General features: G+C 58.4%; 1 protein-coding gene across 9 annotated transcripts; it reads right to left on the bottom strand.

The window, feature by feature from the left end:
- Positions 1 to 25: 25 nt before the first annotated feature.
- VWA5B2 (von Willebrand factor A domain containing 5B2) lies at positions 26 to 14153 on the bottom strand. 9 transcript variants are annotated; one of them, XM_055381991.2, is made up of 21 exons: positions 13659 to 14153; positions 13245 to 13488; positions 12747 to 13034; positions 12497 to 12667; positions 10007 to 10238; positions 9683 to 9840; positions 9033 to 9164; positions 8676 to 8800; positions 8123 to 8278; positions 6113 to 6223; positions 5824 to 6032; positions 5626 to 5737; positions 4964 to 5149; positions 3904 to 4075; positions 3505 to 3818; positions 2792 to 2981; positions 2335 to 2682; positions 1443 to 1580; positions 1264 to 1347; positions 967 to 1184; positions 26 to 881 (listed from the first exon to the last, which is right to left on the bottom strand). In XM_055381991.2, the coding sequence occupies exons 3-21, from the start codon at positions 12883 to 12885 to the stop codon at positions 333 to 335; spliced, it is 3744 nt and encodes a 1247-aa protein (XP_055237966.2). In that variant the 5' UTR covers positions 12886 to 13034; positions 13245 to 13488; positions 13659 to 14153; the 3' UTR covers positions 26 to 332. The 9 variants fall into 9 exon arrangements, with proteins under 9 accessions (XP_055237966.2, XP_055237968.2, XP_063560508.1 ...); XM_055381993.2 differs by having other exon boundaries at positions 3505 to 3815; positions 12747 to 13488; XM_063704438.1 differs by having other exon boundaries at positions 10019 to 10238; positions 12747 to 13488.
- Between the last annotated feature and the right edge of the window lie 1880 nt (positions 14154 to 16033).

Genomic DNA, 16033 nt, shown 5'->3' with positions numbered 1-16033 from the left:
GAGGGACACGTATGGAGCAGATAAATAATTCACTCAAGCAGTCCTGAGAGGCACTTTATTGCATAGGATTTGGGGACTGTGGCTCTCTACCCTTCCACTGTGCTGCAGGGAGCTCAGAAGATGGAGGGGAGTGTGAGTGGGGTGGGAGGAGCGGGAGAGAGCACAGGCAGGCACTTTTTGTGGGGGCAAGAGGGCTCTAGGGAGGGAGTGAGAAGCAGTGGGGGACAGGCTGGCACCAGCCTACACTTTCCCAGCACCAAGAGGCCAGCCCTGGGCGGCAGTGACTTGAGTGTGTTGGGTGGGGCGCCAGCCCAAGCAGCAGGGGGCAGCCTTCACACGTTCGCTGGGCTGTAGCACAGCAGGTGTAGCTGCAGGTTTTGGTCCCAGTGGCGCAGTAGCAGGAAGAGCCCTCGGGCTGCGGCCTTGAGGGCGGCCAGGTCAAGGCCGTCAGGCAAGTGCTGGGCCCGCAGCCAGCAATCAGCCTTGGCCGCTGTCAGTTCCCACTCGCCGAAGGCAGCGGCGCATCGGTGCTCCAGCCAGGCGAGTGCTACGGCAGTGGCCCAGGTCCGGCCCCGCAGGTCGGTGCCGCCCAGCCCTTCCGCCCCCTCGGAGGCTTCGGTGTCTGAGCCCCGCCCACTGTCCACCTGGCCTGGCCCCTCGGAGCCCGAGCTGAGGGACGGGCTGCAGGAGGCCGTGGCACTGTCACCCTGGCCAACACCAGGGCCCAGAAGTGCCCAGGGCAATGAGGCCGAGGTGGGGCTGAGGCTGGCGCGGTGCACGGCAAAGGGCGAGGCACGGCAGAGGCGCTCCTGCGAGATGCGCACAGCGGCGCAGAAGGGCGCGTCCAGGCGGAAGGAGCCTGGTGCCTCCTGCAGCCGCACCTGAGGAGAGAGGAGGTGGGGGGAGAAGCGAGCTGAAACAGCGCCCGGCCCCGGCGGCACCACCCTCCACCTCCCGAGTCCTCACCAAGGGCAGGTAGTCATGGTCACTGCCTTCACTGTTGTTGGCCTGGCCCGGGTCAGGGCTACAGAGTTTGTGACGGCGGCCCATGCTGAGCCGACAGGGAGGACGGGGAGGTGGGCGGCGAGGACCTTCCGTGGGAGTGGCAGGGTCCCCCAAAGCACGCTTGGAGTTGCCATTTTGGTACGAGTCCCAGGCGCCTGCTGGAGAGCCTCTCTGAAGTCCTGCAGTGGGGATCATCAGTGCCAGGGGGCGGTCTCTAAGCCCAAGTGCCCCTACCCTTTCCCTACCTTTGGGTGTTACCTTTAGAGTAGACAACAGCGGGCAGAGGAGCTGCATCTAGATGGCTGTGAGAGGCAGGAGGGGTTCCTGGGGGCTCAGCGGGCTCTGCAGGGGCACATGGGACAGGAGTCAGGTTTGTCCAGGAGAGTGGCCAGTGAGGTGAGAGCTGCACCTGAGAGGTCACCAGAAGAGGCCCCTACCTGAGCTGCACACCTGCAGGGCCCCAGGCAGGACCTCCCTAGTAGTAGCATCCACAGCTACAGGGCAAGTGAAGCAGGAGGGGGCAGAGCTGACCTTACTTGTCTGAAGGGCTCGAAGCCAGCACCTCCGGGCATGGCCTGTGGAACCAAGGAGCAGTCTGTGGAGCCCCCACCACCCACCCTCTACAGAGGGCTCATAGAAAAAATTGCAGTGTTCTCCCCAGCTTCTCCCTCTATCGACTTTAACAGAGTAGATTGCCTTGCTAGGCCCAGAACCAGCTCAGACTCCCCAACTTTGACAAGAAGTGATCAGGCTGAATCTTCAACCCATAGCAGAGCAAGGGCCCCCTGGCTGCCCAGAAATTCAGCACTCTGGACAACACCCAGAGGAAGCATTAGCTGGCACATTTTCCTCCACCTGCTTCTGCACTAATAAAACTTGGAAATGTTCTCTCTCTTCATGATCCAATGTGGTAGCCACTAGTCACATGTGACTATTGAGTACTTCAGCTGTGGCTAGTGCAACTGAGGAAATGAACTTTAAGTATTTTCCTAAATGACAAAGATTTGTTTTTACGTTGTGGGTGCTGTGAATCATGACAGGATCACGTTGCCCTCTGTGCTGGCTGCTAGGAAGCTTGTCAGTTCTGGATCTGATCCTTGCAAGAGTATATAACCTCACAGCATGCACCTTTAATATAACCTCATTCTCAGTTTCCTTTTATTTTTACTTTTTCCCATTGTCCCGCTTAATTTTTTATCTTGTCTGTGATGAGCCTCAAATCCTTTGTGATCAAAGCGAGGTATAGAGAGTGATCAAACACACAGACCTCTACCTTTGCTGTTTTTAGCCCATGCCTTTGGGTCCTGACTGGACCCACGAGCAACTCACCCCGGTCAGCTGTGGTCTCTGCCCCTCCTCGGAGGGCCAGCTGCTCATTGTCCCGGACCACAGAGGCTGCTGTCAGCCGATGGAGTGCTTGGTCCCAAGCAGCTTCTCTTACAGGAGGTGAGGGAGGCTGTGAGCCATCTCCAGGTCCCCACAGTGTCTCCAGCCCAACACCCACCTCCCAGCACATGGGCTGCTCCCCACACAGGCCCCGGATCACCACATGGCAGCGTGGAGCCTGGGGAGGCACTGCTGGAGGGGCCGACTCCCCGCTAGGAGGCACAGCCGTGAATAAGAAGGGTGGTTCCATCAGCATGTCCCAGTCCATAGGGGCTGGGGAGAGCAGGTTTCCTGGGGAGGCAAGACAGCAGGGGCATGGGCAGTGTGGTCCTCCGGGCTTTACCTCCCCAAGGCCTCCTTGGTGTCAGGGAAACCAGCTCCCCATCCAACACTTACTTACCTGAGTCATCCAGGCCTTGTCCCAATTGTTGGCCTGGCTCAGGACTTGGGCCATCTAGTATTGCACCCAAAGAGGGTTTCCGGGGTCGGCCGGGGACTTGGTTTGCCCGGCCTGGAGGGGATGAGAGGCTTCGGCCAGCCAGAGCCGCTCTGTGCTGACGGCCCAGCACCTCAGTACTCAAGGCCCCCACCTGCATGTGAGATATGGGGGCCACTGGTCAAGGAATGCAGAACCCTTGACCATCATACATGGGTGCACAGCTGGCCCATGCCCCTTTTCTGAAACCCTGGGTGGCCGCTCACCAGCTTGAGGAGGAAGGCCAAGTTCCTTATGGCCTACAGTGACCTCTGGCCTTGGCCCCTTCCCAGCATCATCCCACTCCACTCCCTATTTCCCACTTGTGGTTGTTGCTTGTCTCTGTATTTTCGTTTATGTCTTCTCCCTCTCTGCATGGCTAACTCGTGCTTATTCTTCCAGATATGGCTCTGACTTTCCTGACTCTCTCAGGTAGAATTAGTCACCCTGACTTTAAGCCCCCTTAATACATGTCCTTGTGCTCATCACTGGTTGTTACATGGTATTATCGTTGGGGATTTACCCACCTTTCTCTCTAGCTAGGCTTAATAGTAAACCCTACATAATATCTGGCACACAGCAGGTGTTAAATAAATATTTGCTGGATACAAGGCGAATGAATGTGGGTTGGATCTCACCTTGAATGGAGCTGGTGTAGGTGCAGGCAGGGGACAGGAGCGGGAGCCTGCAGGTTCTCCCCAGGCCAGACTGCGGCAGCCCTGCTGAGAAGGGGGCTCCAAGGGAGCACTACCTTCGGGGGAGCCAGGGCCCTGTGAGCCTGGGGACTCACTGCTGCCTGTGGAGCCTGGGCCTGGCTCGGGGCTGGCAGAGCAGTGGGTGAGCACATACTGCTCCCGAATGTACGAGGACTGAAAGATGCGGCGCCATATGGCTGTGTCAGAGGGGTTGGGTCCAGGATCCGTGACTGGGTCTGTCAGAGCATCAGTACCTGCTGGGAGGCGGTAGAATGGACCCTAGCCCTGACCCCTCCCAGTGCCCACTCCAATACAGCCACACACATACACCTGGGCACTCACTCTGCTCCGAGTCCCTGGCAGCCCATGGGCTGGACAGTTCTGCTGATACAGTGCCTGTTCCCAGTGGCTCTGAGGTGCCAGTGGGCTCAGTGCCAGGGCTGGCAGCAGACGGGGCCTCTTCTGGGGATGGAAACACGGACCCACCTGAGCTCTGCCAGCCAGGCTCTTGGCCCTAGAGAGAATATTATTGGGAAAAAATTAACTGCAGTTATGTGCTACCTCTTTCCAAACATTTTTAGATGGCTCACAGCAAGAGGCAACAAAGCTAATAAACCAGAAACAAAAGACCAGTACTAAAGAAGGAGGAAGCAGACATATTCACCATAAGGGTAATAGAGCTGCTGGGAAGCTGAGCTTTTAAGTTTGGCCCTGAGCTCCCTGGCAGCCAGGCAAAAATAAAGTCTGTTATACAGCTCTCATGATCAAAAAGGAGGAAGCATGCGGAGTTCTTCTAAAGAGATAAGGCTTTTCATTAAAAAATAACTACCATGTCCCCAGCTCCTGCTGTGTCAAGTGTTCTGCCAAGAGTACTCACTTTATGACCCCTGATGACAACCACCGTGAAAAACCTCATTTCCATATGAGAAAATGGGTCAGTGAGGTGAAGTGACTTGCTCAAATCAAATGGCTGATAAGTGACAGAGCTGGGATTAGAGATTGCGCCTAGGTTATGCTCATCCATCACTGTGTGTCCCAGAAAATACGTTGGCTGGTGCTTTCTATAGGGAACTATGTGAAGCCATGAGCAAGCCTTGACGGAAACCTCATAGCAAATGCAGGTGCTGTTTTCTGTGGCTGTGTGCTTTAGTGACCTTGGGTAAAAACTCAGGGGTAACACTTTGCAGGACAACTCAGTGGAAGACTCCATGAAGGGGACAGGGTGTGGTCATCTTAGGGGGCCCAGTGTGATCTCTGTGGAGTCCTAGGGGATAGTAGAGAGGCTTGGTAGAGAGAGGCACAGAGAATGGAAAAAGGGTTTGGAAGAGATGCGGGGACTTCAGCCATCCCAGGCCCCCCTACCTCACCCTGGCCCCCCTACCACACCCCAGCCCAAGCTTACCCCTGGTGGGCGGGACCGGAAGCCATCCACCCTGAAGAGTGAGCAGTAACCGAGCAGCTGGTCCCCAGGGTAGAGTGCTGGGATCTCCCGGGGGGTCAGCAGTGCCTCCACAGTGTCGGGCACAAACCAGTCCACAGAGATGTCACTCAAAGCAGGCTCCAGTGCCTTCCGCAGAGCCTGTACCAGCTGTGGGGAGTGGCCACAGGGAAGACATGGGAAGGAAAGAGGTGTCATACGGCCAGACAGAGCAGGAAGGCTGCCCTTCCCCTGATGCCATCTGCCCAGCCCCTAAGTTGATGGGGCACAGGGCCAGGCTGGGGTCAGGAGAAGGAATGAGGGTAGGAGCAAGCAGGGGGCTGAGTGCTCAGCCCTCAGGATTTGGTCTGTCTCCTGGCCTGAGCTTTGCCACATGGATGGGGCAAGACTGTGAGGACGAGGCTCCATTCCAGGACTAAATGAGATTCAGAGGGTGGTCAGAGACAGTGTCCTGACACCTTTGGCCTTCACAGCACCAACAGCTCTTCCCCTGATTGGAGTGGGGAGAAGGCCTGGTGAGGGCACCAGGAGCCCCCATGGCCTGCCTGAGTTCTGTTTCAGACTTGATGTGTAACTTGGGAGAAAAACTTCCAGGTGTAGGGAACAGGGCCCAGGCTCAAGCTCACCATGGGCTGCAGCCTCTGCCCAGGCCTCAGGAAGTAGGCCTGGCCTCTGCTGAGGGCAGATAAACCCTGGAGCAGCTGGTGGCAGGTGGGCCCCAGCCCAAAGGAGAAGCATCTGATGAAGGAAAGGAAGCAGCTGTGATCTTCAGGAGCCCCTTGTGGGGGCTCAGTCTTACGCATCTGGCTCTGCCCATCCCATACCTGGCTGTCCCCCTGTGCCACCTCATGAGCTCCAGGGTTCGGTGGGTAGTGGCGGCCATGGGTGAGGCAGCAGTGAGCAGGAACAGCTGCCGAGGGTAGGCCCTGTGCTGGGGCTGCCCCACGGCCCAGTCCAGAGCAGCCAGCACGTCTGGGGGCCCACTCGGAACCTGCAGGGTCTCAATGCTCTCGCAGATCAGCTGCACAGCATCCTGGAGCGAGAAGGCACAGGCTGGGACGCACTGGGCTGAAACCTCTCTGTAAGGCCCCCAGATTCCTGGACCACACTCACATCACTGCAAGGCCGGCTCTCTGGGAAGAGTGGCTGCACCAACGTCCCAAACACGGCCAGGTTGATAAGCGTCTGGGGCGGGAGGGACTTCACAGCCAAAACAATGGCATCCTGTGGAGGGCCAAGGAGGGTGGCGTGAGGCCGGCCCCATGGGCCCTGATACAGAGCAAGGGAAGCCAGATCACTGCCTTATCCAGGCTGTGATTCAAGTGAGAGGCTGTGGTAACCTGGGAGAGGCCCTGGGTGTGAGGGAAAGTGTGCCAGTGAGCCCCCAAGTGTGTGTGAGAGACTGTGTGGGACTCTGGAGGTGTACATGACTGTGTGTGGGACTCTGGAGGTACACATGACTGTGTGGGACTCTGGAGGTACACATGACTGTGTGTGGGACTCTGGAGGTACACATGACTGTGTGGGACTCTGGAGGTACACATGACTGTGTGTGGGACTCTGGAGGTACACATGACTGTGTGGGACTCTGGAGGTGTACATGACTGTGTGGGACTCTGGAGGTGTACATGACTGTATGTGGGACTCTGGAGGTGTACATGACTGTGTGGGACTCTGGAGGTGTACATGACTGTGTGTGGGACTCTGGAGGTACACATGACTGTGTGGGACTCTGGAGGTACACATGACTGTGTGTGGGACTCTGGAGGTACACATGACTGTGTGGGACTCTGGAGGTGTACATGACTGTGTGGGACTCTGGAGGTGTACATGACTGTGTGGGACTCTGGAGGTACACATGACTGTGTGGGACTCTGGAGGTGTACATGACTGTGTGGGACTCTGGAGGTGTACATGACTGTGTGGGACTCTGGAGGTGTACATGACTGTGTGGGACTCTGGAGGTACACATGACTGTGTGGGACTCTGGAGGTGTACATGACTGTGTGTGGGACTCTGGAGGTGTACATGACTGTGTGTGGGACTCTGGAGGTGTACATGACTGTGTGGGACTCTGGAGGTGTACATGACTGTGTGTGGGACTCTGGAGGTACACATGACTGTGTGGGACTCTGGAGGTGTACATGACTGTGTGGGACTCTGGAGGTGTACATGACTGTGTGGGACTCTGGAGGTACACATGACTGTGTGGGACTCTGGAGGTGTACATGACTGTGTGTGGGACTCTGGAGGTGTACATGACTGTGTGGGACTCTGGAGGTGTACATGACTGTGTGGGACTCTGGAGGTACACATGACTGTGTGTGGGACTCTGGAGGTGTACATGACTGTGTGGGACTCTGGAGGTGTACATGACTGTGTGTGGGACTCTGGAGGTACACATGACTGTGTGTGGGACTCTGGAGGTGTACATGACTGTGTGGGACTCTGGAGGTACACATGACTGTGTGGGACTCTGGAGGTGTACATGACTGTGTGGGACTCTGGAGGAGTACATGACTGTGTGTGGGACTCTGGAGGTGTACATGACTGTGTGGGACTCTGGAGGTGTACATGACTGTGTGGGACTCTGGAGGTGTACATGACTGTCTGTGGGACTCTGGAGGTGTACATGACTGTGTGTGGGACTCTGGAGGTACACATGACTGTGTGGGACTCTGGAGGTACACATGACTGTGTGGGACTCTGGAGGTGTACATGACTGTGTGTGGGACTCTGGAGATGTACATGACTGTGTGTGGGACTCTGGAGGTACACATGACTGTGTGTGGGACTCTAGAGGTACACATGAAACTTGAGTGTCCCTGTGATTGGAGTGACTCCCTGTGACTGAGTGCGAGTCTACGTGAGAGAGGCTCTTGTAATCCTGGAGAGATGTGTATGTGTGAGTATGAGCAAGAGAGCGTGACAGTGTCTGTCTGGCGGTTGGAGCAGGGCTGCTGTCTAAGGGAATCCCCTGAGGAGTTGCCATCTGCTTCTTCTTTGGAAGATGGTGTTTGAAGCAACAAGGTAACTCCTGGCTTCAAGAGGCTGCCCCCAGCCCTCCTCAGACCCACTGCCCCACCCAACCCCCAGGCCTGCCCACACCACACCCCCACGGGCCTTGTGTGCCGCGCTGCTGCTATCCAAAAGGAAGAGTAGCTCCCGAGTAGCTGTCCCCAGGTGTCCGGGCTTGGAGCTCAGGTCTGGGCAGAAGCTCAGCGCCAGCACGGGGTTCAGCAGGATGTCCTTGTGGAAGCGTCGCTGCAGGAACCACACCTGAGCGGGGGAGTCCCAAGTCAGCCTGGGCAAGGCTTAGTGCTACTTTGTTGAGGGTGGGCAGTGGGACGGGCTCTGGGGCCTTTTTCTGTCTGATCCACCCAGAGGGGACATCTTTTTGTAGTAATTCGAATAAAGGCAGGGGCAAAGGCAGGTGGCTGTCTTCTGTTTATATCAGACCTAGCCTCCATCCTCTGAGACACACCCCAGAGAGATTCACATCGGCCCTCCAATGACAATACTCATCTGTCCTCCGTGATGGTTGGTGGCAGCTGTGGAGAGATCTTGCCGAGAAAAGAGGCCTCCCCGCACCCATTCCAGTGTAAGCCTGCTTGCCTGCTCCTTGTGCACAAATGCAGCCAAGGCCAGGGGCCAGGCCAGGCTCCTATGGCGGTACCTGCCGGTCCCCATCACTGTCCCTTCGCTGTAGCCTCTGAAAATCTCGGCGGGCCCTCACCCGGGCCTCATATTCTGCTGAGCTCAGGCTGCCGCCCTCCAGCATCAGGTGTGGCTGATGGGGCTCTGAGAGAAGAGGACACAATTCTGTCAAGGAAGGCCCTGCCTCTGGACCCCAAGTGCCCAGTTTCACTGTCCAGGAGGAGCCTGCAGGTCCAGCCTTCCTGCACCACAGGCTCTGCCCTCACAAATGACTCAGTCAATCTGGCTGGGGCCCAGAAACCTGCACTTAAGAAATGCTTCCCCCATTCATATAGAAGCAGGTCAGAGCCGGCCCACGGGTGTCCCAGTCTCTCACCACTGGGGTGCAGCAGGATCTCCAAGGCCCGGTCACAGTGGTGGTCCTCTGCCAGTGTGACACAGATGGTGGCTGCAGAGCTGGCATGAGGGGGGGCATCTGCCCGCAGAGCATGAGAGGGGCTCTCCAGGCCTGAGGGACATAGAGGCAGGAAGGGGAGATGTAGCCATAACACCTTCCCAGGGACAGCAAATGTTGGCAGGGGTCATGGCTGATTCAGTCAGCTCTCAGAGTCTGATCTATAGGGGGTCAGATGGACGAGGGAGGATGTGCCTGCTTTCACGGGCTGGGAAGTAGATTCCAGCAGGGTTTCTGGCTGGTCGAAGAGTCATGCATCAGCCAGGTGCTGATTTAGCATCCACCCCCCACCTTCTGTGTAAGGAAAACCTACTTCATCACAGGTACTGGTCCCATTGTAAGTATCTCTCTTCCCACTGGTGGGTGGGATGAGATATAAATAAATTACCTTGATAAAATTGGGTAGAGGTGACCAGGGGATGCTCCCACCGCTAACCCAGATGTTCCGGAGGCTTGGGTCCCTGTCTTTTTGTCCTGTGTCCCTCCTATCCCTGAGCCTTATTTCCCTTCCAGTCACTACACTGGGCGGAGTGGGCATCTGAAAAGAGGGCAGGCCAGCCAGATGCACCCACCTGCAAGCAGGCATGGCCCAGTCACCAGCATCTCGAAGGAGAAGGTATATGGGGCAGGGCAGCGGGCAGGGCCTGAGAACACGTCCCGAGGGGCAGCCGGCTCCTCCCAGGCCAGCCCTTCCTCCTGAGGGCTGCCCACCCCGAAGCAGCTGGTGGGGCTGGAAGGGAGCATGAGGAGGGTCACTGGGCCACTGTGAAGGCCTCTAAACCCTCCGGCTGACTGGCCCCAGCCCTTCCTCACCCTTCCCATCCCTGGGTACCCTGCCAGTGCCCCCTCACCCGCACTAGACCCAGAGAAGCCGAGGGAGGGACGAAGAGAATCACCATAGGCCCAACCTGTCGTCACAGAGCCCCGGAGGCCTGGGGGGCCCCGACGGGCCTGGCGGGGCCAGCGGGGTGAGCACAGTGGGCAGGGCCACATGCAGCACCCCGTCAGGCCTTGAGGGCAGCTCCCGGCTGCTGTGCAGGGTCACCGTCATGGTGCCAGCCGCGGCGATAATGCCTGTGGGCAGCACCAACGTGGACCGGGCCTGGGCCAGATCCAAGACAAGATGACCTATGATGGGTGAGAAATGGGGTCAGAGCATGCTGGAAGCAGAGGAGAGGGAGGAAGCTAGAGGTGGAAGCAGGCATTGGGTCAGGGAGCCTGGGCAAGGGGGACTTTGCGTGTTGGCACTAGGCTGATGCATTGGTGACGCAGGATGGAGGCATGAGATGAATGATGGCAGGAGAGGAAGACTAACTGTGAACATATCTGGCTGTCATCAGGCAAGAGCGCAGTGACATCCTTGCTAATGGAAGGCTGAGGAGAAGGGGCCATGTCCACTCTCAAGGCCCTGGGAATACCCACACCCTCTGCCCCTCTCCCCCTGCCTGCCTCTTTCCATTCAACCCTTGGCCACCATCCCTTGTGGATAGACATCTCCCTGTGGCCTAGGACCCCACTCTGCTCATAAATTTCCTGCTCCTGAACCATCAGGAGCTCCCCCATTGCCCACTAAGTTGGCTCCAGAATTCTCTACTCCTCCCGGGCAGGAGGAATAGAGAAGCAGGAAGCAGGCTGGAGGACATAAAGCTCCATTTGCACACCACACACACTGTTTTATTTAGCTCCTAGGTTTGTTTGGGGACTGGTGGGGCTGCTAAAGGAATAATGACCAGCCATGTACAGTGGCAGCTGTGTACACCACCGACGTGGTCTGGCCCCAGCCCACCTTCAAGCCCTACTGTACCTCACTTCCTCACAATGACCAATTGTTCATCCTTTCAATAAATACTTGCTGAATAACTAAAGGGAAGAAAAAGATGGAAGGAAAGAAAGAAAGGGGCTTCCATCCCAGCCAACCGACACAGTGGAGACAGCACAGCATCAAGTTTTAAATATCAGCTCGGTGACCTCTAATTGAGTCCTTTGGCAGCTCTCTTGTTCTGAGGAGCCTGTTTCCTCATCCATAAAGTGGGGATCATAATAACTCTGTGATTGTGGTGAGGAACAAATGAGGCAATGTATGCAAAGCACCCAACATGTAAGTCAGTGACCCCTGCTATGACTTTCATCCCCCATAACAGGAGGAAGGGGGATTATCCCCCTTCCATCCCCCATAACAGGAAGAAGCCTGCATTACTCACTACTTGGGATTCAAATGAGGTGATACTAGCGATTGTAAACTGTAAATCACTATAAACATGAGACATTTTATTGTCATTACCCACTGTAACCTACTTATAAGCATTTGCTTATACTGTTGCCCCTACCTTCCACTTAACTGAGTCCTACCCTTTCTTGCAGTCAAATGCTGGCTCTACTTCCTTCTGGAACATTCCTGAGGCCTCAGCCCAGAGCTCACTGTAGCCTCTAACCACAAGCCTCTAACCTGCTGGGCTTATGCCAGCTCTCAACACCACTGGATTCTGTTCCTCTTCTTCTTACCTGGATTGCAAATCCCCTGGGCAGGGATCAAAGGCATGTATGAATGAATCAATGAAAGAACCAGGTGCAAGCACAGCACACAGCACAGGGCTGGGCTTCTGTCCCTTCCCCGGGCACTCGCTGGGCCTCATAGTGCCAGGTTCTGTGTGAGGTGCTGGGATTTGAAGATGCTCCAGCGGGGAGACAGACAGGCAGATCTGTGACAATGACTCCCCCTGTAAGTGCCATAACGAGGGAGTACAAAAGGCTGGGGAGCCAGGAAACAGTGCAGCTATTTGTGGGAGAGTCAGGGAGGGTTTCCCTAGGAATGACGTTTAGTGGATCTTAAAGGACAAGTAGGAATTTGCTCAATAGAAGATGGAAAGACAGAGCAGAGAGTTGGGAAAGGACCTGTCAGTCAGTGTGGCCAGTGGCAGCGGTACCTGGTGTATGGGGTCGCGGGGAGAGGGATGGAATGGGGTGAGAGCGAGGGCCTTGGCTGCTAGGCACAGGAGTCTACACTTGATTCACTGGCCCACGCGGGGCCGGATTGAGGTGTGCAGCCTAAAATAGCAAGGGGCCGGAGGGGACCACCAGGGGAGAAGGCTCCCTTTGCAGCCCCCTAGAGAGACCGGTCTCCTGGGCTGTAAGGGCTGCTGGCGCCCCCGCAAGCCCTGTGCTGCCTGCTGTGTCTGTCTCCCAGGCTGTGAACCTCCGGGTCATGTTCTCCCAGCACCTGGCGCAGGTCAGGTGCCCAGCCCACGACTGCTGAATACCAGGATGAGCCAATGAATGCACAAGGCAGTGCCCGGAGAAAGGAGGGGGACGGGCGGAGGCCGAGCGGGTGCGGGAGCCTGAGCTGCGCCCGGCTTTCAGGAGCGCGGGTGCGGGCGCGCGGGACTCACCCTGCGCGCAGCGGCGGGGCGTCGGGGTCCCCAACCCCGGGCCCAGAGCGCGGCAGCAGGCGGCCTGCGAGCGGCGCCGGCTCTGCAGCTGGAAGGAGACGCGCCGTCCGGCGGCCTCGGCCTCGAAGCCGGACACCACCTCGGCCTCGGCCAGCGGGTACACGAACACGCCTGGGGAAGGCGGCGGGAGGCGGCGTCGGACCCTGCCCGGCGCACCCCCCGCCGCGCCCGCGCCCCACCCGGGCCTCACCGTCCACCGGCTGCGGCTGCGGGTTGCGGTAGGTAAGCCGGGCCCGCACGCTGAGGCAGGGGCCGTTGGCGCAGGCCCGGACCCAGGAGTCCGTGAGCGGCAGCGGCGTCCAGCTGGAGGGGCAGTACAGGCCGGGCATGGCGCCGGGAGGCCGGCCCTGCGGGAACGGGCCGGGGAAGCTGGGCGCAGGGTGACGGGACGCCCACCCCGCGCTCCAGAGGCCAGCGCGAGAGTCTCACTCCAGCACCCGGACGGGGCCTGCCGGGGCGCGAGGCCGAGCGGGAGCTCCTGAGGGCGACAGGTGGCGGGGGAGATAAGGGGGCGGCAGGCGTGGTGGCGAGGAGGGCATCCTCACGCGTTACCTGGGCAGCCGGGCCGCGGAGGGTTAATGATTAACGCGCGCTTCGGCGCCCAGCAGTCCCGCCGCGGCTCCCCCGGGGGTGGGGGCGGTCACAGCTGTTCCACCGCCCACTCCCAACCTCGCAGCCACCCCCGTACCTGCCGGCCCCCCGGGGCTCCCCGCGGCCGCCAGCTGTCGGAAGCGGCGCGGGTGGAGATGGAAGATGCTCCGGGAAGGCGGAGGTTTAAAGGGCCCGAATCCCGCCGGAGGCCCCCGGCCCGGCGAGGGATCGCGGGGGCAGGGTGGATGGGGCGCCGAAAGGGCCTTGGTCTTTCTCTCCCTGGTGCCTCATCCGACGGGGGTGCTGGCCGGAGTGGAGGGGTTAAGGGTGGGAAGAACGAGCTGGGAAAGCGAAAAGAGGGGGTCTTTGGGAGGCAAGCCCGGGAGAGGTGTCGGGCCAGGCAGAGCTGATGTGGGAGGAGGGGGCACCTGCAGTCGCCGCGACCCGCGCAGGGGATGCGGCGGGCTGGCTCTGGGGATCGCCCCCCTCCCTGTGGCAGTCTCAGCCTCACCGTCGCGTCCTCCGCGGAGTTCTAGGTGCCCACGGGATCCGTGTGGGTGGTGCCGCCTCTGCGCTCCGGGTGGCCCTCGGTCCCGGCACCTGCCGGCCGCCAGTTCGCGACTGTGGCTGCAGCGGCTCTGAGTCCCCGCAGGGGCGCGGGCCCTGCCGGCGGTGGTCCCGCCCCCGTTCCGAGAGGCCGCCCCTCCAGCCTGCCCTGGCCCTGCCTGCTGCTGCTGAGGCGGGGCTGGCGCTCCCCCCTCCTTCGGGCGCGGTACCGCCTCCGCGCCAGCCGCGGCAGCCCGAGCCAGACTGGGCACCGCAGTGCAGGGACCGCGTCCCCGCCGCCGCACGGATCCCCGTCACTGCAGGACCGAGGCCTCAGAGACCCCACCCTTTCCATTCTTCAGGAATCAGGCGTCCTGCAAGTGCCACCGACACTGCCGCGACCCCAGCTATCCCATTACCACGACCGCATCCCATTCCCCAGCCCACCCCACCCCCTGCCCTGGGTTGCTTCCCATCGCTGCAGAGACCCTCCCTCCTGACTGCAGCGAACCCCCCAGCCCCCCGTCACCGTCACCGCAGGACTCTTCCCCCAAGAAGCTGGCCCCTTTCCTTTGCAAAGTGCTCTTCATCACTGCAGAAAACCTCCCCCATCCCTGCAGGTACTTTTAGTTCATGCAGCCACTTCAGTGACCACTCACTCCAAGCAGGGATTCCTCATCACTGCAGCGACCTCCTCCCACCCCCAAGCAGCCGGCGTTGGCATCGCTGCAGTGCCAACCCCCTACTTCTGCTGGGGTGGGAGGGTGTGCACAATAGCGCCCTCAGCCTATAACCCCTTGGTCTCTTCAGCTGTGCGGGCCTTGGGAGTGAAGCCTTCTAGCCTGAAGAGCCTTCTTATGGCTGCAGACCGTCCCCTCATAGCAGTGACCCCCACCCATCACCGCAGCCCTGAAGAGAAAACATCTCTGCTTGTCAGGAGGGCCCCTTGTTATTGGCAGACTTTGCATGTGCTTGACAGCGTTTTGTTGTCAAAAAGTAGGAAGGTCCGGAAAACCTCTCCCAGGTCCCCCAAGGAAGAGTCTGAGAGCCCTGGGGAAGTGAGAGGAGATGACCATGTTTGGGGATCATCCATGTAAGCTTTTTGGCAGATGCCATACTGAGATTCTGCAGAGAGAGCTTGAGGAGAGCTGGGGATGGAGGACAGCCAGTAGGAAGTGAGCTTTCGAGTCGGGCCCATGGTTCTCACTCCTCCGCATTAACTCTCTCCTTCTGATTTCAATCACTATCACCAGGGATCATCCCCTGGGGGGATCCCTGCCTCCTTGAGCATCTGAGCCCTCAACCCCAACCATCTCCTTTGCTCACCCTACTTAGCATGGTGGAGAGAGCTTGACCTTTTCCCAGGGAATTTCATGGGTGGAAATGCACAGGAATGATACAGGGAGCACAGACACAGTCACGCGTACCCAACACACAGGGAGCTCCAGCTGGGTCCTAGCCCTCTTTCCATACTGCCTGGGTCATGGTTCCATTCACCTCTCTCCCCCTTTCTCTACTGAGTCTGTTCTCAGCTTCATCCTGAACGAGGTCCCTCTTTCAGGCCTAGGGAGAAACAGTGGATGGGCTGATGGTCCCTCCAGGTGATCCAGGGCCTCAGGTAGGACCAGCCCTGGCCCTGAGGGCCTCACAAAGGTCCAGGCAGTGGCCACCTTTCCACAAGCACCTTGTGCTCTGCCCCTTCTACAAATGAACCAAGAGCTACATGTAGCCCTTGGACAAACACGAGGTTGCAAATAGCAGTCATTAGGGAGGTCTCCGACACATGGACATGGAAAAAGAGGTCCTTCTGTTTGGTCCTGAGGAGAGCTTAGATGTAAGACAGCCTCCCAGGAAGATAGCATCCCTATCAGAGACCAGACGCACACACTGGCAGAAGTCAAACTTTGCTGCAAAGCTGGACCAACCCTGAGATCTTGCTAGGAAGGTCTCCTTAGCTGAGGCAAATGGAGGGAGAGACAGGTGAATGGCTCCACAAAAAGCATAGGGCACCCTGCAGGATGAGGGGCAGGGGGTGGGGAGCCAGTGCAGGCTGCCTGGCACCTTGGGTGGGGTAGTAAGAAGGGTCTCTGAGGCCCAGCTGGAAGGCCCTCTGGTGGTGAGGCAGCAGCATGACAGCCAAGGGCAGAAGGGGACAGCACAGGAACCAGATTTCAGGAGATCTGAGGCCGGGCTGAGGGATAGCATGGGGTGGGCTACGTGGTAGTCATAGGAGAATAGATGATATAGATGATATACATATAGATATAGATATATAGATATATTTTTTGAGACAGAGTTTCGCCCTGTCGTCCAGGCTGGAGTGTAGTGGAGCGATCTCGG

Source organism: Gorilla gorilla, chromosome 2 (genome assembly GCF_029281585.2).
Source record: "Gorilla gorilla gorilla isolate KB3781 chromosome 2, NHGRI_mGorGor1-v2.1_pri, whole genome shotgun sequence".
Lineage (NCBI taxonomy): Eukaryota > Metazoa > Chordata > Mammalia > Primates > Hominidae > Gorilla > Gorilla gorilla.
Note: the sequence above shows the minus strand (reverse complement) of the source record. Positions and strands in the feature narration are given on the sequence as shown.

Bases quoted from the DNA above. Each gene is read 5' to 3' on its own strand.
- VWA5B2 (XM_055381992.2), bottom strand. From the start codon at position 12,885: ATGCCCGGCCTGTACTGCCCCTCCAGCTGGACGCCGCTGCCGCTCACG. The intron at 1,348-1,442 runs GTAGGGGCCTCT...GTGCCCCTGCAG, and splicing joins CCTGCAGGTGTGCAGCTCAG to AGCCCGCTGAGCCCCCAGGA. The intron at 882-966 runs GTGAGGACTCGG...CTCTCTCCTCAG, and splicing joins ACCATGACTACCTGCCCTTG to GTGCGGCTGCAGGAGGCACC.